The sequence below is a fragment of the Diabrotica virgifera genome, chromosome 6, assembly GCF_917563875.1.
Source record: "Diabrotica virgifera virgifera chromosome 6, PGI_DIABVI_V3a".
NCBI classification, from domain to species: domain Eukaryota; kingdom Metazoa; phylum Arthropoda; class Insecta; order Coleoptera; family Chrysomelidae; genus Diabrotica; species Diabrotica virgifera.
In genome coordinates this window covers 7,453,149-7,477,424 of record NC_065448.1, presented here as the reverse complement: position 1 = coordinate 7,477,424, position 24,276 = coordinate 7,453,149, and the positions used below count along the sequence as shown (strand labels likewise).

The 24,276-nt window shown below is 32.9% G+C and overlaps 1 protein-coding gene across 1 annotated transcript in view; it reads left to right on the top strand.

Moving 5' to 3' along the window:
- The window catches only part of LOC114349452 (centrosomal protein of 104 kDa), a 44,781-nt gene that overhangs the window by 6,687 nt on the left and 13,818 nt on the right, over positions 1 to 24,276 (top strand). The window contains exons 6-11 of the mRNA XM_028299833.2: positions 626 to 933; positions 2,314 to 2,661; positions 2,963 to 3,100; positions 6,196 to 6,327; positions 6,975 to 7,188; positions 22,840 to 23,159. Of these exons, the coding sequence (XP_028155634.1) occupies positions 626 to 933; positions 2,314 to 2,661; positions 2,963 to 3,100; positions 6,196 to 6,327; positions 6,975 to 7,188; positions 22,840 to 23,159 (1,460 nt within the window). The remainder of the gene's footprint in view (positions 1 to 625; positions 934 to 2,313; positions 2,662 to 2,962; positions 3,101 to 6,195; positions 6,328 to 6,974; positions 7,189 to 22,839; positions 23,160 to 24,276) is intronic.

Below are 24,276 nucleotides of genomic sequence, written 5' to 3'. Positions count from 1 at the left end.
CTTAATAGAATTTACCGAAAAATATCCCGTTAAAATCATTCTAGAATTCTAATATTCTCAGTCAAATTCAAAATAACGGCACATTTATCTATTTCAATATTTTTCTATAAACAGGCACACCTTTTTAATTCTATTTTACTTTCCGTTGTGTATCAAGATCTAAGAGATGTTCTGTGTGTGCTGTCAAGATCCCTGTTAAGGGCAAGATTATCTTTTTCCTTTTGCGTATTCTTTAAATTTTATCTTTTACTTCTTTGCGTACTTGATTGTGTTTTCTCATCTGATTAGGGTTCCATTAGGAATTCAATTTTATCCCATTTTTGAGGTTATCTTGTCCTTTTGGGAATCCAAATTTGTCCTGATTGAGACTCCAAGTTTCTCCCATTTTTAAAGCGACCGATATCCTGACATAGAGGTCACTCACATCATCGTACGGAGCCCCCTTTTGTGTACTAGTTCTAATGGAAGCCCTCTTTTTTATGCAGTCTATATTTTATACATGTTTAAATCGAAATGGATAAAGTATAAACAGTCAATTTTGTGCTATTTTTGAGTATATAATAATTCATTTAGTATATACTAGTTTTTAATCGGATTTACTGTATCTGTATTCAAATTCGTTTAGGTATGCTCAAAAAACGACGACTGCCAAGACGAAGCCGACAGTCACAACAAAAACTTACTTTCGCCAGTACTGACGAAGGGCCATTCTGACAGGAGATCCGTCTCGCCTAGTCATCATCACAACAGCCAGGTATCCCCGCTGCATATGACTAAGCATCAGAGTCCAAAAACCGGTTCCCCCAGTACGGGTAGCCCTACAAACGTCCAGAGTAGGGGAGGATCCTTTAGGCGGAGAAATAAGTCGGCTGGGGCTATTGTTAAGTCTACGTATGAGATGTATGAAGAAAAACCGTTGCCGGCTTTAAGGCAGTGAGTAGAAGATTGTTCAATAAGTATCATCATTCGATAATAAAAACTCTTTTCAGTGCAAAATTGGATTTGTTCATTATAAGTCTGTTTTCATTGTGCTCTACTAGAACGACCAGAACATCCGCGAAAGCTATACCCTATGTCCCTTCTCCTAAATCTTCCTCTAGCATTTAATTGTAGAGGATGTTCTAGAGCAATGGTTCCAGGACCGAGCCCTGTGGCACCCCTGCTGATGTCTCCATAACACCTCCTCTCGCTATGTTAATCTATCTACTTAAGAAGTGTTTCTTCTATATGTTTTGTAGGTATGGGAATACTTCAAATTTCTCCATTGTTACAGTTATAATTCCCTAGATCGAGCATTCTAGGCATTTATTTATCCAAAAAGAAGGACATGCTCCTACATGTGGCAGTTATTTCTGTGATCCTACTGACTGCGTCTATTGCAGATTTCCCCTTCCTAACCCATAACGGCGTTCAAAGAAGCCTTCTTTCTCTATGACTTCTTTCTTTGGCGTTCAGAGTATGACTTTGGCTCCTTTTTCTATGACTTCTTTCTTTGGTCTCGTCTTTATAAGTATTTCGAAGATTTTGACCATTTGGTTTAATAGGCAGATCGGTCTAAAAACTCATGGTTCCTCAAGTTCTTTCCTGGGTTTGGAAATAATTAAAAGGTGCTTTTACTTATTTACAGTCTTTACAATTATCTTTTATCTTTACAATTTCTGGTAGAACTCTATCAAGTTAGGGTGATCTCCCGGCCTTTAATGCTTTCCTCGCCTCTATCAGCTCCTATATAGACAAGTATGTTGCTGGCGTTTCTACATGCAGTGTGAATTTCTCCATATCTCTCTGTTGGAATAGATCTTCTGCCAGCTTTCTTTGATTTTGAAGATATTACTTTTTTTCAGATTTTCAGTCACTATCTTGTAGGAATCACCCCAGATGTCATTCTTGAGGTTCTCACACATTTCTTTCCAGAACCATTTCTTTCCATTCTTTATTACCTTTATGAGTTCTTTTTAACCCCTCTCCTCTTCCTACATCAGTTGGTTCTTCTTTTTGTCTCTACTGATTTTCCTTCTCAGTTCTATGTATTCACTTCATATTCTCTCTATGTTGTCTGGTTGTCAGTGCCATCTATACGATACACTGAGAACTTTTCATCTCTTCTTCTTGATGTGCCTATCTGTGACGAATTTTGGCGATCCTCGTGGCAATATTTATCTTATCTGTAGCAGCGCAGAAAAGCTGTACAGATGTTGTGTTAAATCAGGCTCTGAGGTTTTTAACCAGGATTTTATTCTTCTTCGTGACCTTACTTTCCAAATATTCTTCACCTTACCTCGGCTACATAAAAATTAATTTTTGTATTTTTAGCTCCCAAACCAACGAATTTCTTAGAGAATGCCAGTTAGAACCCGACCACAAAACAACATCAAAACTCACAGAGAGGGAGAAGAAACAAGCCGCATTGCCAATCCTCGTATTTGGTAATGATCTAGTGGAAAGATTTTACTCCAAGCACTACTGCGACAAAGAAGACGGCTTGAATAGTTTGAAGGACGAGCTGTCCACCTACGACAATAGTAAGATCCACGTTCCGAACAAGATAGCCAGAGCTGCGATATTTTTGCTGCACAGATCGTTGAGGGACAAAGTTTTCTCGGTGTACAATTTGGCTAATGAGGTCATTCGGTTGTTTTTTGTACATTTCGTCCCAGGAAGGTAAGTTGCATAGAGATAAATTATTTTTATTATTCGTTGAAAGCCAAGGTAGTTCACCATGTCAGTAGTGAAACATTGTTTGGGATACTAATTCCTCGATCAGTTGGTCGGTAGGTCAAATTTCTTAGAGTAGCCACACAGATCGCCAGATTTTATTCCGCTGGACTTTTCTATGGGATGGTTAAAGCATAACTTGTCCAAGATCGTAGATTTGAGACACTGTGAACTTTGTCCAATATAATAATTGGTACACGAGGAAGAAGGAATAATAATATAATATACCAATATTATTGTTTTTCAGAGTTAGTCAAACAGAAGTTGCTAGAAGCGTGGACAAACTGCTACCAGAACTATTAACCAAATCTGGAGACACAAGTCAACGCATTAATCAAATGGCTGTCCATACCATTTTAACAATGGCGGACTGCAAAAGTGTGAGGTAAAACTTAGTTGTTTTTTAAACAGTTTTATTATTTAGGTATTTGGGTTTTATGAAATATTTTTTTGACTTTTTGGTGGATAGTATCATTATCTTTACAATATTGTTCCCATATTTCCACTCAAAATTCCAAAATATATACCATCGAAATCCTTGACATTTTTCTATAGCATCCTTATACCTGTTTTTCGACATATTCGCTATGAGTTTCGCAGATAGCGCTCTCTCGCGGTTTGGAACTTGTAATTTTCTTGTAAACTTGGTGTATGTCAAATATTCCAAAACGAAGAAATAGATATTGTTATGATCTGCTTTCTCTTACTTTTATATTAGTTAGTATTTATTTAATTAATTATTCAATTGTCGCAAATCATACATAAAAAAATTAAGAAAAATCTCAGGGTGTCTTTTTGTTATAAAAAAAAAATAACTAAATTATCTTAGGTTATACTTATCCTTTCTCCTGGCTTCAGTATCTCTTAGTTGATCCTTATCGGGATAAAATAGGAAAAGTAAATAAATAGAAATACCATAAATAAGCACATACAAATACCTTTATTATCAAAAGCAATGCTCTGAAAATTTATCAATTAAATCCTGTGGGCATAACTGTCCAAATGAAACTTTTACCATATAAATTAATCTAATTCAAACAAATATTTATCGCTTTGTTCTTGATACCATTAATAAAACAAGCTAAACAAACCAATTTAGGTATTCGCAAAACTACTTATACTTCCTATTAAATTTTTGAAATGTTGGAATCTTAATTCATATGCTTTTATGCAAAAAAATTAACTTCTGATTATAAAGAAAATCTATCACATAAGTTATTGACTGACCTTTTTGATTCACACAAAATGATGTCTCCTCTTGACCGAAACAGCTCTTCCTTGTTGATTATGTTAGGCTACCAATCAAAGCCCTCTCCGTTCTCAGCATCAATCCAGCAGCATACCAGCAACTATTTCTCCAAAACACGAGCCAGGCCTCTTTTGACCAGTACTCGTTCAATAAACTCCAAAACTCTCTCCTCTCTTTCTCACAATGATAATCTCCTGAGACCCAAGTATCTTTTTTACTTGGTGTCACAAATAATTTTAATAACTATAGTTCTTGTAACTTACTCTCTTGGACTTTACAGAATCAAAGAGGTATTTATTCTCAATTTGATTTGTCTCTCGTTCCACTTTTCAGCTACTCTTCACTATCAAACAACTACTAGTACTTGCTTCTGAACTACTCACGAAAACTTTTGACTGCTCTTCTCGGATGCCGGTCACATAATAATATCCTTTTCCAAACTGTCTGAACATTCAAACTTCTCTCTCCCCATTCCAAATTGCCAAGCCAATCAGAAACATTTCTCTCTCCACATTCCTCTTTTTTCATTCGAAAAAACCCATGCATTCTTTCAACAAATACTTCTACTCATCATAATTACTTTTCGGGAATTCTACAAATATTCTTGGGCTTAAACAAAAGGACTTAAAATTCCAAATTTCTCTACCTTATTTTTCTAAAAACTAATAATTACAATTACCTGTGGATTTTGCCTTTCCCGTAACAAAACAATCTTTTTAAAATTATAATCCGAAATAAATTGTCTTTTCACTTCGCTTTATTTACTAATGTCTTTAATTCTTCAGGGAAAAACTCATTAAGGATAAACCCACTGCTTAAAGACTAACTTATAATAAATAGTTACAAATCAATATACAGGGTGTATCAAATTTATGTGCCCGCGTTATATAAAAAAATAAAGTTTTTATTCTATCTTTGCTTGATAAAATGATACACAATAATATTTATCTAGGCAAACACAAATAATTATGAACTGAAATATTATTGTAAACTGATTAGTAAACGAATACACAGAATTAACAGTAAAAGTAATTAGGCTTCTTTATTTTATTCATTATATGTAATTATAATATTTAATATAAAAGTTCCTGCGACTGGATGACTGCTTACGCAAGAGGCCATTAGGTACATGTTAGAAAGAGATACCGCAAACCCGTCCAAGAGATCTTGTTGTCAGGAAGCGCGGAGGATAGGCTCAGTCTATGTTAATAAATACGTCTATGATTAGTTGTTATTGTCGCATTCTTAGAAAGTTCTTTTATTGCCGATACCTGTTCAAATGTCGTGTTGATCATGCTCAGTAAATATATTCATATTTTGTTAATGCGCTTGACCAGAACGTTTTTAGAAGAGCCATCGGCGCTAAAACAACGTACCTAAAACGACAGACGAAATGACAAGTGATAGGTGACAACTAGCCACCTAAATATGATTTCATCACTATTGAGATTCAATGCTTCGAAATAAAGGTAGCTAAAGTGAACGTAAGATGATAATTTTTTGTACACATTCAGTTATGTTTCTGATCATCACTTTTTATACTAGTTCATTTTCTTCAACCATTAGTTATAGGTACTATATGTATATGTCGGTTCTTTGCACATGCGTCGTTATTCAATTTATCAGAGGGGTCAATCCCATGCAACAACAAAAATAATTTGAATCGAATATTTTTCACATCTTCGTATAAATCAGACTCTTTTGTATATACTATTTAATTACACCGCCAATAAGTAATATCTGAACCGCCAATATTTATGCGCCAGCGAAATCAGGTTACCTTTATAAAAAACAACATGAATCGACACCGACCCTTTATATACACACCTCTAGATTTTATGGTTCTATTTTCACTAAAAGGTTTTTTAATAGTCGATTGTAAAAATTGCTTTTGAATTTACAAACTAGAAAGCCATAAAAAAGATCGTAACATCTCACTTAATAGACAGAGTCATAAATCAAGAAGTCTTGTGGATACGAAAACTACAATATCTTGGTCACGTGATGAGAGGAATAAAATACCACCTTCTGAAGAAGACTTATTTTATGTCTCTTATTGTTTTTGCTTTTTGCACTATTTTATAGTCAGGGGCATGATTTTAGGTTCTTAAGTAATGTTATGTGCAAAGAACCAGCTGACATATTAGAAATACATTTTTTTATGTAGCTTTCCTTTGTAGATATCAGTTTTTAAGCATTTTTAATACTTCCTAGTTTTTATGTTTTTACAGGGACCTTCATATTATCCCGGTTCATTTAAGTAGACCAGTGAATAGTAGCACTCATCCTAGACTAGCTTTGAGTAGGGCAGAAATGGTAGAACAGCTTATTATTAATCATGGAATTTCTACAGAGAAACAAAGGTAAATTAAGAGGTACAGAATGGACGATTAAGTCCTTAATTGACTTATTTAATATTTAATATTAGTAAATTGTAATTGGTCATTCAAAAGGGCTGTTCATGTAGTTGCTGATCTTCTTTAGACTGGTAGTAAGTAGTTGTAAGTTACACTTACTTTTAATATATTATAAATTTAATACATAGGGAGGATGTTCCTTGTTCCACAATCGAAGAGTGGAAATTAGAAAGGGCTAAGGTGCCAAAAACAAAGTTTTGAGAGAACCTAAAAACAGTATAAAGATCCACAAACGTTACTGTCGAACACTTATAAATTAGATCTGGAACATTTCTAATTTATAAATAACTTTATTCACTTAATTTATGTAGTTTTTACTACATAAATTTATCACATTCACTATTTATACTAAAACATATAGTTTATATCTACAATAATTATTATTTACAAATTATCTTCGACAATATAAAACGCGCACTTCAAATCAGAAACGCTGGTACAAACCTTTGAGAAAGGAATGGAAGGTTTACAGTTAGATATGGGGGAGAGTTGGACTCACATATAATATATACATTAATTAGACCTTCTTATTCATATTTCTAGTTAATTTTTCCTCCATTATACCATCTAATGATATGGTTTGGTATTTTTAGCGGATTAACTTGTAGAACTCTGGCCGAATTCGGTCTCAGCGGATTACATCATCCCGCGGAGGCCGTCAGAAAAGTCTCAGAAAGAATTTTGGTTTTAGTTTACAGAGTAAACCCTCGTTTAGTTAGAAAACAGTTACCCCCTGATGATGATATTACAAGAAGGAATCTGCTCTACAGACAGTTGTTCCACGAGTTCGACAAGATTGACCTAGAAGTAAGTTGGTGTTTACTATAGTTTAATGTGTATGTTTGTATGTATATAGTGTGTGTAGTTATTGCCTACATTTGTTTATTTTTTAGTTATTTTATTTAAGGGGATGGGTACGAACTTTCGGCTTCAATGCTATTTATATGGGATTCATTTTTTTCGAAGTCTGAGAAAACTAATAAGTATTTTTGAAAAATTTAAACGCAGAATAAAAGACTACATTATTATTGAAACCTGAAGTCCCTGAAAACTTCTATAATGTTTATTTTAATAAGTTACAGGGGTGAAAAACTAAGAGAAAATTTAGTGTGATTTTTAATTTCAAATATCTCATTCAAAAGAAACTTTTTCTTTATTCTAAGGGACTTTCGGCCTCGATAATAAAGTAGTCTTTCATTCTGCTTCAAATTTTTCAAAAATACTTATTAGTTTTTTCAGGATTCGAAAAAAATGATTACATTTAAAATACATTGAAAATTTTGACAGGCGTCAAAATGTTCCTTTCTTCTTAAGGTCATTAAAACGAAACCGTCAGTTGTTATGTACAAAAAAAGCAATAACATTATTTTTCTGTTTCTTTGTCTTCTGTTTCATTTTTCTTATTCTATCTCATCTCTTACTCATTCTCTCCCTTCGACCCTTCTTTTTCTTTTTATTTATTTTCTATTCGATATTTTATGATTTTATTAGCTTCTTATTTTCATTTCACTGAATCCTGGTATATTTTATGATTGTCCTGGAATACTTAACATGTCTCTGTATATTTTGTAACAGCCCAGGACTGATAGCCCGATCAAAGAACAATCTGACCCAAAAAAATAAAGGAAGGATGAAAATTTGGGAATTGGTAGTTGAAATTGTCTATTATTATATAAGAAAAAGTTTACAATTCTACACCCCCTCCATTTTACAAAAATGGAGAGGATTACCTATTCTCGGGGGTGAAAAAATATTTATTCAAAATGAGTTCGGAATTATATAAAATGACTAATTCTGAGCAACTTTTGTTCTATAGAGTTTTTTCACTAAGTCAATACTTTTCGAGTTATTTGCGAGTGAATATGTTGATTTTTAACAAAAAAAAACATGTTTTTGGACAGTTTTTCGCATAGAACTCAAAAAGTAAGGATTTTATCAAAAAAAAATACTCTTAGCAATAATGTAGCCTATAAAAAGTAAAAAAAAATGGTGTATGCACGAAGTCTGCATACCCACCAGCAGCGGAGTTATAACTAATGAACAGTAGGTTCTTATTCGTCCAATTCCAAAATCGAATATTTCGAAGTGAAATGACAAAAAACGTAGCCCTTTCCTGGGAAAACTCATTTTAACTTTTTTAAAGAGTTTAAAAAAAGGATTATTTTTGTTTTTTAAAAAAACTTGTATCATTAAAAGTGAGTGAGTTACGCTTAAAATATTGTTGGTCGCTTTTATTTTTTGGTAAAAAATCGCGAAAATCACCCCCTAATTACCCACATAACAATTTCATGTTCTTAGTATATTCATAGAACATACTTTTCAGAAAAAGTATATGCTGAGAATATGCGTAATTACCATTGGGAATGTGCAGAGCAGATGCTGAGTATATACTACATTACAGTAGTTAAACGTTCTATGTATATACTTAGAATGTACTACCGCACTTCTTTTCAGTATATACCAAGAATATCCGTTTTAGAACATTCTAAGGAGGTGCTGTAAACCTTCTATTTATATACTTAGAATGTACTACCGCACATCTTTTTAGTATATAGGAAGAATGCACTTTTTAGTATATGGGAAGAATATTCCAAGGAAGTGCTATATATTGCTCAGAAGTATGTTTTCAGCATCACCGAATCTCATCCTAGGTTCTACTTTCTACTAAATTTACATATTATATATGAGAATGTAGTTTGTACATTCTACAATATTACTTAAAAAGTAAATATGAAATATATAAATTTTTGTTAGTTATATAAACATTATATAGGTAAGTAGGTATATATATTTAGGTATATATTATATTTAGTTTATTTGCATATAAAAATAAAACTGCTGAATATACCTATAGTACCCAAATATATATTATGTAAAATATGTATGTAAATAACTAAAATTTATATAAAATCCACGAGGAAAATAAACTTCCTGTAGCTGGCTGTATACCATAAATCACAAAAATGCCAAGTTTCTTGTAAAAGGTATATATTAAAATACCCTAAATAAGGGTCAAAATACAAAACGTTTTCGGATTAAGGAATCCATCATCAGTGTTTAAAAGCCAAAATTTGCATGCCTGAGCCACCAAAATGTATAGGGTAAAAACCCTTTAAATGTAAATAATAAAGATGTTTTACATATTTATATAAAATTCATCGGATGTAATAGATAAACCTGGATGTTACCCAGGGCAACACAGGACTGAGTCAGTTGGCCATTGAAATCCAATATGTGAGGTTTTCACCAAAAAAAAAAGTTCCAACCACGTGGGGAGAGTCCTGTGTTGCCCTGGGTAACATCCAGGTTTATCTATTACATCCGATGAATTTTATATAAATATGTAAAACATCTTTATTATTTACATTTAAAGGGTTTTTACCCTATACATTTTGGTGGCTCAGGCATGCAAATTTTGGCTTTTAAACACTGATGATGGATTCCTTAATCCGAAAACGTTTTGTATTTTGACCCTTATTTAGGGTATTTTAATATATACCTTTTACAAGAAACTTGGCATTTTTTAAAATTTATATGTTGTTTATATGTACCTATATACATACTTACTACTTAAGTAATATTGAAGTACCAAAATGAATTTTTTATTTGTAAGTTGACCGCAAACAAAATAAATAGGTTAATTATGCATGTTCCTATTCCTTGTAGAAATACTCGGTCTTCCTCATAACACAGCACAGACCAAAATACACATCCCGCATAGACAGTGATAGTGTTGAGTGTAGATACAAATACAAATGCCAAATGCCTTGCCTAACTGTTTTTCATATTTTGTATTTTGCCTTTGTTCCCAACCCCTTACCCCTTATGCAGTTATGAAGCGGTCGTTTCCTCTTTGTTTGTGGGTTTTGGCTGAGCTCAGCCAATTCCATGTAAAAATAAAATTCTAAGAATACTCATGATAAACTTATTAAACCAAAATAGTAAATGCATTTCAATGATGAAAGCGAAACGAGAATTTCTCCTTTTTCGTTAATACAATTAATTTTTAAACATTTTTACCATACAATTAAAACAGTTTTAAATAATGAATTCGGTAGTTCAATAGTACTGCCTAAATACATATATTTTTAAATTTTATTAATTATTCATAACGAAGTTGATAATCTGTTAGCCTATATATATAGGCTAACATTATTCTTCCTATCCATACACATATTCCTTTTAAGATATTTTAAAAGTACTTATAAGTATGTGTCAAGTATATACTTTTATGTAATATTCGATAAAGGTATATTCTAAGAATAAACTTTTTTGAATATTCCGAGATACTACTTACACGAATGTACTCAGTATATTCGGCACGAGGATATTCCTTAAAGTATATGCAAAGAACATGAAATTTAGAATGTTTTTTATGGTACATGCTACGTTTGTACTACGCATATACTAAAAAGAATATACTGAGACGAATGTTGGTAGTATATGCTTTGAACATGATGAGAACATCATTGTTATGTGGGTAGCATCCAAAATTAAATTAATCGTTACCGCCTCACAAGTTAATTTGTTTATGTATTTTTTATATGATCTATAAGTTCCGTTGGTTAAAAGTGCTCATTTAAAAAAATGGTTTTAAAAAATTTTTTTTTTCTAATTTTGAAAAAAATGTCATTTTGTTTTCAAAATAACTTGTTTTCTAATTTTGAAAAAATGTCATTTTTGTTTTCAAAATAACTTAAAAATTATTAGTAATACCAAAAATTTCAAAGAGTAATAAAATGTACGTTTTGCTTTTCTGAATATTTTGGATTTTTTATTTTCCCGGTAGACAAAAATTGGTTATGCTATGACTGTTCAAAATTTGCATACACTCTTGATTAGTGACTCGTTCAAGCCATTTTAACTACAGCCTTTCCAAACACACGTACTTTGAACCGACGAAACTTACAGATCATAATAAAGAATTCATAAGCAAAGTAACTTGTGAGACAATAGCGATTCATTTTATTTTGGATGATAATTAGGGGGTGATTTTCGCGATTCTTTTACCAAAAAATAAAAGTGATCAACAATATTTTGAACGTAACTGACTTACTTTTAATGGTAACAGTTTTTTTAAAAAACAAAAATAAACCTTTTCTTAAGCGCTTTAAAAAAGTTATAATGAGTTTTCCCAGTAAAGTGCTCCGTTTTTTTGTCATTTCACTTCGAAATATTCGATTTTGGAATTGGACGAATAAGAACCTACTTTTCATTAGCTATAAATCCGCTGCTGGTGGGTTACGCATACACTATTTTTTCACATTTTTATAGACTATATTTTTGCAAGGAATATTTTTTCGATAATATCTTTACTTTTTGAGTTATTTGCGAAACACTGTCCAAAACATGTTTTTTTTTTGTTAAAAATGAACATATTCACTAGCAAATAACTCGAAAAGTATTGACTTAGTGAAAAAACTCTATAGAGCAAAAGTTGCTCAGAATTAGTCGTTTTATCCAATTCCGAGCTTATTTTGAATGTATATTTTTTCACACCCGAGAAGGTCTAATCCCCTCCATTTTTGTAAAATGGAGGGGGTGTAGAATTGTAAACTTTCTCTTATATAATAATAGACAATTTCAACTACCCGTTCCCAAATTTTCATCCTTCCTTTATTTTTTGGAGGTTTTAGTAAATGTTTGTGTTCCTTGATCGGGCTGTGATTCAAGCGTTTCTGAAAGACTTCAACGAATGTACTGCACTGCTTTGAAAACCTTAAAGAAATTCAGGTCGTCATAAAATAATTAGTCACTATTGTGAAATCTCCAATAGTCTCTCGAGAACATGTTGTGGGATTGTCCTGTTTAAAAGGATGTGCAAAAAAATCTGGAATATTTCAGAACTGTCCTAGAATGATTCAAACATTTTAAAGGACTTCGCAGCTGTATGGACCTTTCTAATCTCCAGTCCAGGCTGTAACTTTTTCAGATATCTTTGGAAGATTTCTGGTTGGTCTTAAATACTTTTTAATTGTCCTGGAATATTTCACGATAGAGGTCTTTAGAGAAGTCGGATTATTCTTAGTTTGCTCTGAAATACTTAGGTATCCTTGAAAGATTTTATAGAACCTTTATAGTCCAGGAATAATTAAGTTTTTTTTATAAAGAATGACGAGGAACGATTCAAACATTCAAGGAGTTTAAAAAGCAGCGTGCATTCTGTCGGAGTACCAGAGCATACTGGATAAAAACCTCTGAAAGACTTCCTGGCGTCTCTAAAAGGTTTTAGTACTGCTCTGGAATAGTTAATATGTATGCTAGTCAGGGGTCACCAATTATGTTCCCCGAGGGTTCGTTTCGAAAACCTATGATACTTACGGGGTCCGGATTTAATGCTATCTGTGTCTGGTTGTTCTACTTCGGTATCTTTTCGGATTCTTGTTAAAAATTATCCCCTATAAACAAATCAGAAGGGTTCCAAGCGAATTTTTTGGGCAGAATTTGTTTAACAATTTTTTTAACAAATTCAAAGCATCACCTTTTTTGTCCCCGAAAATATGTTTTTAGCATTTTTGGGCCATCTTACAAAAATGCGAAATCAACATTTTCGAAGCTTGAAAACTCCTGTATAAATTATTATTTTTGAGAGTGTCAAATGCCTAAATTGAAGTTTTTAAACATTCAAGTTGTTTTTAATTTTTAATTATGCACGTCCATTCGACCCTTAAGTCGCCGCGGCGGCGCGTTATATGGTGCTTATCGCACTATGTATGTGATTGTCGTATTTAATTAGCACATTGGCAATAATTAATTGAATAAATAAATAAATTATTTAAAACAAACTACCTTAATAATATATAATAAAATTTTAAGAAATGTCAGGTATTTGTTGGAAATTTTTCGAATAAGTACGTATAATATGTACATATACGTGCGACAGAGACGCACCATAAAGTGCGACGCGCGACGATTAAGAATTAAAACAACGGTCTATATTGAAACAAGCCGCGATTACTCGTTAGAATCTTGAAATTGAATGTATAAGCTTCAATTTAGCCACTTATTAACCTGAATACTAATAATCCACACATGAGTTTTCAAGCCTCAAAAATGCGTATGCGCATTTTCGCATTTTTCAGATTTTAAATCGCTTGTAACTCGAAAAGAAAACTATCAACTTATGAGAAAAATGACAGGAGACCTATTTTGTTTTAAATCGCCCAAAAAAACATAAAAATATATTTTTCGGGACAAAAAGGTAATTTTGAATATGTTAAAAAAATTCCAATGTAAAAAAAAGTACAACCTGTTTGAAGTTTGGCATGAGTTTAGTGCAACTGATTCTCATTAGGAAGTTGAGATATTCATCTATTAGCTGATAGCCCAGTAAATGAACGGGAAATTCGGCGATACCGTGTAATTTTCAGGGGCAACTCCGAATTGCATGAACATTTGGATTTAGGTTCTATTTACCCTCCACTTCAAAGTTAAATTTGTGTCGTTGGTTGCTTTTACTTGGGGGTGACAGTCACCCCTTCTCGGGGGTGAAAAAACATACGTTCAAGATAAGATCGGAAATGAATAAATTGACTGATTTTAAGCAACTTTTGTTCTATAGAGTTTTTTACGTAAGTCAATACTTTTCGTTGCCAAATCACATAAAAAATGTTGATTTTTCGACAAAAAAACTAAGTTTTCAGACGGTTTTTCGCAAATACCTCATAAAGTAAATATTTTATCGAAAAGATATCCTTAGCAAAAGTGTAGCTTATAAAAAAACCCAAAAAAATGGTGTATCAGTAAAGTCTATCAATCAAATAAAAACAAAGTTGTAGCTCATGAAAAATACGTTCTTATTCGTCTAATTCCAAAGCGAATATTTCAAGGTGAAATCACCGAAAAATTAAGCACTTTTCGGGAAAAACCCTTTTAACCTTTTTTAAAGTGATTATAAAAGCATTGTTTTAATTGTTAACAAAAGTTTTAGCATTAAAAATAAGCGAGTTATACGCTCAAAATAAAGTTGGCCCTCTTTTTTTTTTTTGTAAAAAAACATGAAAATCTCGCCGTGTTTAGCTCCCCAAATAAAATTAATCGCCACCGCTTTACAAACAATTTGCTTACCTATCTATTTTTTATATGATCTGTCAGTCTCACCGATTTAAAGTAAATGATTGATTTTGAAAGCGTTATAATTGAGAAAGCTTGAATGGGTCACTAATCACAGAGTGTATGCAAATTTTGAACAGCCATATCTTAACCAATTTTTGTCTTACTGAGAAACAAAATGAAACTAGCATATTTATAATAGCAAAACCTACATTTTTTTACTCTTTAAGGTTTTTCTTATGACTAATACTTTTTATTAAGTTATTTTAAAAAAATGAAATTTTTCAAAAATTTTTAGAAATTTTTTTTGCTATAAAATCAAATGTTTTCAAAAATAAGCACTTCAAACCAATCAAACTTACAGATCATATAAACAATACACATACAGTTGAAATAGATGGTAAAGCCAAACGAATAATTTCATTTAGGGTGCTAAATTGAGGCAGGTTTTCACGATTTTTTTTTACCAAAAAAAGGGGTCAACTTTTTTTTTCAGTTTACTCAACTCGTTTATTTTTGATGCTGTAAACTTTTGTAAAAAACAAATAATAAGCTTTTTTTCGATACTTTAAAAATGTTAATAAGGTTTTCCCGAAAAACGCTTCTTTCTTCGGCGATTTCGCGTTGAATTATTCGATTTGGAATTAGACGAATAAGAACGTATTTTTCATGAGCTACATCTTTGCTTCTACTCAATTTGTAGACTTTACTGGTACACCATTTTTTTCGTTTTTTATAGGCTACACTTTAGCTAAAAATATTTTTTTCGATAAAATATTTACTTTTTGAGTTATTTGGGAAAAACGGTCTGAAAACGTATTTTTTTTTGTCGAAAAATCAACATTTTAAATCGCGAATAACTCGAAAAGTATTGACTTACGTAAAAAACTTAATAGAACAAAAGGTGCTTAAAATAAGTCAATTTATCCATTTTCGGCCTTATTTTAAACACGCGTTTTTCACCCCCGGAGAAGGGGTAAATGTCACCCCCCAAGTAAAACAACCAACGGCACAATTTCAACTTTGAAGTGGAGGGTAAGTAGAGCCTAAATCCAAATTTTCATGCAATTCGGAGTTGCCCCAGGAAATTACACTTCAAAACGGTCATTTATTGGGCTATGAGATCTGTACAGATTTTTAATAAAGTTCATTATTGAAAAAGCGGCTTCGCACATATACATTGGGCTAAACATAGTACACAATTTTATGGCCAAACATTTTCAAAATTGCAAAACACTATTCTAAATTTAATTGAGGTCCGCACAAAACTAGCCTACGGTCCGGATTCGGACCGCGGTCCTCCAATTGGTGACCCCCTGTGCTAGATCAATATAGTTAAGGATTTTACGACGAATTATATATCAGAAATATACCAGGAATGTATTGAACTAATTCAAAGCTCAGAACGACTTCAGAGTAAGGTTGACTCTTTCGTTACTCTAAAACAATTGGCGAAAACGTGATTCAGAGATCCCTGGAACTTCAGACTCTTCTAGAATGTTTTATGAGGCTCTGAAAGAATTTCTAAAGCCTGCCTTGGGATGATCCAAAGGTATCAAATAACTTCAAAGCAATGTGGATCCTTTTGGTATTCCAGAAAACACTTCAAATTTTTCATGAGCCTCTGGTAGCCTTCATGACTATCTGTGATATTTCGTGATTATTGTGGAATACATATTTGAAGTATCCCTGATCACTTTATAGAAGCCTAAAATATTTCAGATCAGTCTAGAAGTAATTTGGGGGTCTTTTAAAGATTTCAGTACTGCACTGAAATGGTTAAAGGGGCTTTGGAAATATTCAAATCATCCAGTAATATTTCGTAAAAGCAACTTACAAGGTTTTGGAGATTATAAGAATAGCCTGGTTCATTTGAGTATTGAAATTAAATAATTTCGAGTTTCTGGTATATCTCAAAGCAATACAAACCCTTTTGGTATTCCTGAACAAGCTGAAAATGTTTCAGACACCTCTGGAAAATTTTATAGTCGTCTGGAATATTTTGTATTATTTTTTATATTACGGGTTTCCCCGAAAAATTCGTCAGACCTTCTGGAATACTCCAGGACTGCCCTAGAATGTTTTACGTACAATTTGGAACAGACTGAAATAATTTAGACCATTTTAGGTTATATAGCCTATATAATATGATATAATATAGGGAATGTTCAAATAGCTATTAATGTTTTCCTTTCATAGAACATGCAAACATTGCTTATGATTTATGCTATGCTTTTGGTTTGTCTCTGTTTTTATTGTTATTCAGTCACTTCATCTTAATTTAATAATATGACTTCTGTATTTACAAAATTTTGAATGTCGTCTTAGTTAGTACCATAATTAACTTATTACAGATCGTGGAAAACTACTACATGGAAAATTGTGAAGAATTTCATTTAAGAAAAAGATCAAAATCGCCGGTAAATGAACAGAAAACGAGTTCTAGTCTTTTTCAACATTATTTAAATCACCTTTCACCTCTTTTCATTGAAGACTATAATTTAATTGATACCAAACATTGCACTTAGAAAATGAAGAGTTTGTGGTTACAAGCATTTGTTGTCATTTTTAAGCTTTTTAATAGTAGCTAAATAAATTTTGTGATCGTTTTTTACACATATTTACACTTTTTGCTTATTGTTTTTTCTTTGCAAAAACATGAGTATGAAATTGATACTTACAATTTGTTTGTGGATTTAGATGTGCCTGTGACAGTAGGTTCGTTCCAAGACGACACATTTGTACGATCCCTTGAACCGCCACGAAATCGATTGGACTGTTTTAATGCGCAGAATCGTCCTTGAACGGTTTTCTTTCGATCTCGATCCGATTACCGGTACGTAACCCTCTTGGAACGAATTCGTGTACCATTTCAAGTTCGAGTTGCGCCTGAGCCATTTTCAGTGCGAGTACCACTGTACCACTAGTAGTTTGCTAGATGGTTATGGTTAAAAATTAATATTTCTAATGTCCACTTTACATCAACAATAAATTGAATAAGAAATTGACAAAGTTATTCAATACCAAATTTGACGAGTACAAAATGTATGGTTTGTAAAAGAAAGTGAAATAATTTGATGAAATAGAACAATTGGATATGTTTTATTTTGTCAATTTTCTTTTTATTCACGGCAAAATTGGATGTAGAATTGTGTTTTGTATAAGCCAAATTTGACCTTAAATAACTTTTGTCAATTTCTTGTTCAATTTATTGTTGATGTAAAGTGGACTTAACATGTTCATTAAACATCACTTCAGCTTCAAAACCTTCCCCAGAATCGATATCTGACATTAAATCGTTGTCTTCTATGAAAAAAGAAAATAATAAATTATCCATTTTTATAAGATTAATTTGAAAAAAAAAAAAAAGAATTAATAATTATTTAAACGGAAATCAAGATTCACAGGTACTAATAGCGTAAATTGTGGATTATTCTATTATTGAATCATCAGCTGATCTCATAGCAGTGACCAGTAAAAATAAAAACAATCCTAACTGCGCAAGTCAGTACAAATAGTTTCTGCTTGAAGGCATGTATCAAAAGGGCCGTTCAGTTACCGATTTCGAAGCGGTACATGGATCGCTTGGAACAACACGGTGTACGATACCAATCATCGTTCATGTTCGCTTGGAACGCATTTTTTATAATGCGCATGACGAGGGCAGTACGAAGGACGGTTTTCATGTCACTTGGAACGCGCCTAGTATTCACAGAAACGCATTATACAAAGCCATGGTAGAATTCAATATCACAATACACTTAGTGAAATTGGTGAAAGTAACCCTCTCAACCGACGAGTATAAGGTTAGAGTGCAGAATGGAGTATCAAGAATTTTCCATACAGAAATAGGACTTCCGACAGGGAGATAGTCTATCGTACCTCCCATTCAATATTCAATGTTGCCCTAGAAACAGCTATTAGATAATCTGGAATAACAACAAGAGAGGCCATTATTAATAGGAGTGTTCATATACTTAGTCCAGTCAGGTTAGACGAATAACAGGCCTAACCTTGCATTAGGAGCTGCCCCAAATTTTATTTTTCTAATCTTTAGGCAGGGTGAATATTAGTATAAATTTAAAATCTCGACTGAATTCCACCGTTGCGTTAGCCGCCATCTTGATTTTAAACGAGAACCGTTTTTGCTCAATATCTCCGCCATTTTCAATTTTTTGACAAAAAGTGTAGAAACGGAAATTGTTGAAAATGCGATTTTACATAATTTCATTTATTATAATTTTTTTCGTGCGGTCGATATTTTCCGAGTTATGAGGGGAAAATAGTGAGAGTTGGAGCATAATTATTGAATTATTGAATTATCTCGTTTATTATTAGTTTTACAACAAATATGTACCTATACAAAAATGAAGATAATTAAATTCTACACAATTCTTGTCTCTTTCATTTTTTTGCTAAAATTAATATTTAAGGTAGTACGTATGCGGTAATGGCGCGAGCGCAAGACCGGATTGATTTTATAGCAATTGTTTTTGTTCAATATCTACGCCATTTTCAACTAAAACTGTTCAAAATATAATTTCCTACAATTTCTTTTTAACAATTTTTTTCATGCGGTTGATATTTTCCGAGTTACATGGAAAAATAGTAAAAAGTGGTGGGGGGAGCATAATTATTGAATTGAATTTTGTTTCCGAGCTGCCCCAAATTTTATAATTCTATCCTTTAGGAGAGATCAATAGTAGTGTAAATTTAAAATCTCGACTGAATTCCGCGGTTGCATTAGCCGCCATATTGATTATAAATGAGAACTATTGTTGCTTAATATCTCCGCCATTTTCAACTTTTCGACATAAATGGTGGGAAAGATAATTGTTGGAAATGCAATTTCCTACAATTTTTTGGCACAATTTTTTTATACGATCAATATTCTCCGAGTTAAGGGGGAAAATAATGGAAGCGGAGGGAAAGCATACTTATTGAATTGTCTCATTTATTATTAACTTTACGACATAATTGTACATAAACAAAAATAAAGAGAATTATATTTTATACAATTTTTGAAACTTCCAATGAAACATCAACCAAACTAAATATATAAAAGACATAAAAAGACATTATATGCAGTAAGTTCACTTAATTTTTATGTCAGCTAATATATCGTGATTTTTCATCAATAATTTTTTAATTTTGGACCCTGTTGGGGGGAATTTTCCCATTTCCCCCCCTTGAAGACACGCCACTGGTTCTCTCGAAAAATTGTAGTAAATCGTAATTGCAACAATTTCAGCTCTTACACTTTTTGTCGAAAAATTGAAAATGGCGGAGATATTGAACAAAAACAATTGCTACAAAATCAATCAGGTCTTACGCTCGCACTTTTACCACATACGTACTACCTTAAATATTGATTTTATCAAAAAAATGTACGGCATCAAAATTGTACAAAATTTAATTCTCTTCATTTTTGTATTTTTGTTGTAAAACTAATAATAAACGAGATAATTCAATAATTCAATAATTATGCTACAACTGTCACTATTTTCCCCTCATAACTCGGAAAATATCGACTGCACGAAAAAATTATAATATATGAAATTATAGAAAATCGCATTTTCAACAATTTCAGTTTCTACACTTTTTGTCAAATGAGACAATTCAATAAGTATGCTTCCCCTCCGCTTCCATTATTTTCCCCCTTAACTCGGAGAATATTGATCGTATAAAAAAATTGTGCCAAAAAATTGTAGGAAATTGCATTTCCAACAATTATCTTTCCCACCATTTATGTCGAAAAGTTGAAAATGGCGGAGATATTAAGCAACAACAGTTCTCATTTAAAATCAATATGGCGGCTAATGCAACCGCGGAATTCAGTCGAGAATTTAAATTTACACTACTATTGATCTCTCCTAAAAGATAGAATTATAAAATTTGGGGCAGCTCGGAAACAAAATTCAATTCAATAATTATGCTCCCCCCACCACTTTTTACTATTTTCCCATGTAACTCGGAAAATATCAACCGCATGAAAAAAATTGTTAAAAAGAAATTGTAGGAAATTATATTTTGAACAGTTTTAGTTGAAAATGGCGTAGATATTGAACAAAAACAATTGCTATAAAATCAATCCGGTCTTGCGCTCGCGCCATTACCGCATACGTACTACCTTAAATATTAATTTTAGCAAAAAAATGAAAGAGACAAGAATTGTGTAGAATTTAATTATCTTCATTTTTGTATAGGTACATATTTGTTGTAAAACTAATAATAAACGAGATAATTCAATAATTCAATAATTATGCTCCAACTCTCACTATTTTCCCCTCATAACTCGGAAAATATCGACCGCACGAAAAAAATTATAATAAATGAAATTATGTAAAATCGCATTTTCAACAATTTCCGTTTCTACACTTTTTGTCAAAAAATTGAAAATGGCGGAGATATTGAGCAAAAACGGTTCTCGTTTAAAATCAAGATGGCGGCTAACGCAACGGCGGAATTCAGTCGAGATTTTAAATTTATACTAATATTGACCCTCCCTAAAGATTATAAAAATAAAATTTGGGGCAGCTCCTAATGCAAGGTCAAATGCTATTCCCACTGGGCTAACTAGCTTATGTGGATGACATCGATATCATAGCGAGAACAAAGGCGAACATGGTCCAATCGTTCACAGCATTGAAAGTAGCAGCAAATATAATGGGGCTACACGTTAACACTAGTAAAACTAAGTACAGTAAAACCTGTCAATAACGGTCACTAAAAATGACAGAAATATTGGCCGATATAAAAAGGTGGCCGCTAATACCAGGTTTTGTAGTCCACAAATTTTGGTTTGGGGAACTTTGATACTGGTCGGCTAGTTCAGGTGGCCGGTTTTGACAGGTGGCCGTTAACACAGGTTTTACTGTATATGAAGGTGACAAATAATAAGTAGGGGAGACCGGGGTTGGTTGTTACAGATTTGGCTAAAAGAATAATAAAACAAAAACTATTTTTAAGAAATGTATTTTAAATAAATCAAACAAAAGTTTAACACTTCTTTTACTTATTAAAGAACTGAAATAAAACTTAAACACTATTAAGTTAGACAAAAAGTGTAAAATATATGCTAACGATAAACGTAACAACCAACCCCAAAAGCATGGTTTGTAAAAAATGCTGAATAACTTTAACAAAACTATATTTATTGAGCAACTATATAATAAAAAAGAAACATAATATACTGATGCATTTACACGTCACAAGAATATTTAATATCATTATGTATTACCAAAGATATTAATACTTACTTCGGCACATTAAATTTTATTCGGAGGCATGAAAACACATAACCACACTCTACGGGATTATACGATGGACTGGCGCTGTGTCGTTTGGATATATTATAGGTAACAGACATGCGCGAAATTCTTCAGACTTGTTATGGAGTCAACGACTATTCGTAAGTAATAAAAGCGTCTGTAACAACCATCCCCGGTCTGCCCTAAATAGCAACAGCCGAAGATCTAACGGTTGGAACATAGTTTCGAAGGAGTAAGAGTGTTCATATATCTAGGCTCACAAATCAACAAAAGTAATACAGGAACTGCAGAAATTGACAGACGTGTATATCTACCAAATAGAACATACTATGGATTAAAGAAACTTTTACCATCAAATATAGTCACAAATAGAACGAAAATATTGATATATACAGAGCTCTTATCAAGCGCGTTCTCACTTACGCCTTAGAAACGTGGACGATGACAAAAAGCGATGAAAAACGTTTAGAGTTTAGCCTGTTTTCACGTAAAATCCTCAGCCATATTTATGAAGGCGTGCATGAAAACGGATTATGGCGTAGGCTCTATAATTTCGATCTTTATCGCCTTTATAGTGAAATTAGTGCTGGTATCTCTATCAAATTAAACAGGCTGGCTGCGGTGGTTAGGACACTTAGAGAGAATGAACGAGAGAGAGCCGTCGAAACACATTTATAACCATAGACCGGATGGATTGAGACGAGGCAGGCCCAGAGCATGATTTAAGGACCAGGTGGAAAACGACCTACGAGTGTTAAGAGTACGAAATTGGGAAACCAAGGACATTCTGTACTGTAACGTAATTATCGACCAATGTGGCACTAAAAACTCACCCTGTATATTGATTTCTGTTAATTATGCAACCAGCAATACGTTTCCTGAAATAGCAAGACACTGTCTATAAAATAAAAATAGCGCATCCACCAAAATGTAGACTTTCAAAATTACATTACACTAGATGGAGCATTCACCAAACTTTTAAAATTCTTGAAAAAACCTCCACCAATATTTTATTTGCTTTTTGGTTAATATTTTGTGACTTCTTCTACATTTTTCCTTTATAACAAAATAAAACACCGTATTATTTCTACACACAAAAATTACTTTACTCACACATACTTTTTTTATTTTCCAGAGAAAAAAAGAAACCTTGGAGAAGAACAGACTTCTCCAACAAACCCAACTGCCCAACACGGACTGCCTAAGTCCGGAGCCGATAGCCCAGCAAAACGGCAAACACGAGCTCAGCAAATGCTTGAGCGCCAACAATATCAAATCTATCACCAACGGGGGCTTCCCGGCGGACAACAATTCTAAAAGTTTTGCGTTGTCGAAGAGTCAAAGTGGCACAAATGTACATACCATCGAGAACAACGGTTGTAACGAACAGAGTTCTAGTTCGGCTAGCGGGATATCGTCACCTAGTAACACTTCTCAAAAGGATGAAGATGAAAAGTAAGTTTTTTTTGTTTAAGTGATTACCCTCGAATATTTTGGATATTTTTAAAGATATTATAAGATCCTGGAATACTTATAAGATTTCTGGAATACTTAGAAATGACTTTGTATCATAATGCTGAAATATTCCATGTATTCCAGCTTCTTGCAATATCTCTAGATGACTTTGGGACCGCCCTAGAAGATGTTCCGAGAGTTTTTTAGTCGTTCAAGTCATTCCAGAGTATTAAGTAGTTGTCCTGAAGTATTTAGAATGTTCTGAAGAATTTTAGTGAAGGTTTGACTGCTTCAGAGAGGTACTTAAATGTTAGGTGAGGCTCTGGAGTTTGATTGAATCCTGAAAACCTTTCCAGGTTGTTCTAGAATACAGCTAAGGCTTTGTGACTATCATGTGATGCTTTGGGTGCCTCTGAAGGATTTTCTGGACAATACAAGATACTCAATATAGCCAAGAAATCACCAGAATGCTTTAGGACTTCCTGGAATGTTTAATGAAATTTTTCCGATATTTAATTCATCCTCTAGGATTTCTTACTCATGTTGGAATTCTGAACGATTAGAGGAGAGGATTTTAATGTAATCTTTACTGCTCCAGAAGGAAGGAAGAGTAAGACTTCAGTGTTTCGGAACCGCCATGAAATATTTTAGGTACTTCTAAAGGAAAAAAAAATGTATAAACATTTTCAATTTCTTTGCAACACGAAAATACAGCAGCTGCATAATACTCTGGTTAAATCAGATAGTGCAGGAAGAGTCTATACCGGTTTCGGAGGTTTTTTACTCCTCATCAGTAGTCCCGTATCCTCTTCTCTCCGATTTCCCCAGGCATCACACAGAGCCATCGACCGAAAAACAAAGTAAGTTATCAATCGATGTAGCACAGAAAACGACAATAAATATAGTTCCCATACCACCAGATTGACAACAGGTGGAATACTTTTTTGGTTACAACCTCCCGAGATTTTCAAAATTTATAAATCATACAGGATGCCGAGGAAATTAAGATGAGAGAATTTTAAATAATTCACAACTCATCTGCTCAGCGTGGTAAAAGTTCCAAAAAGAAAGATTCCTTAGTACTCAACAAAAGAGTAAATGAATTAAAATGTATAAA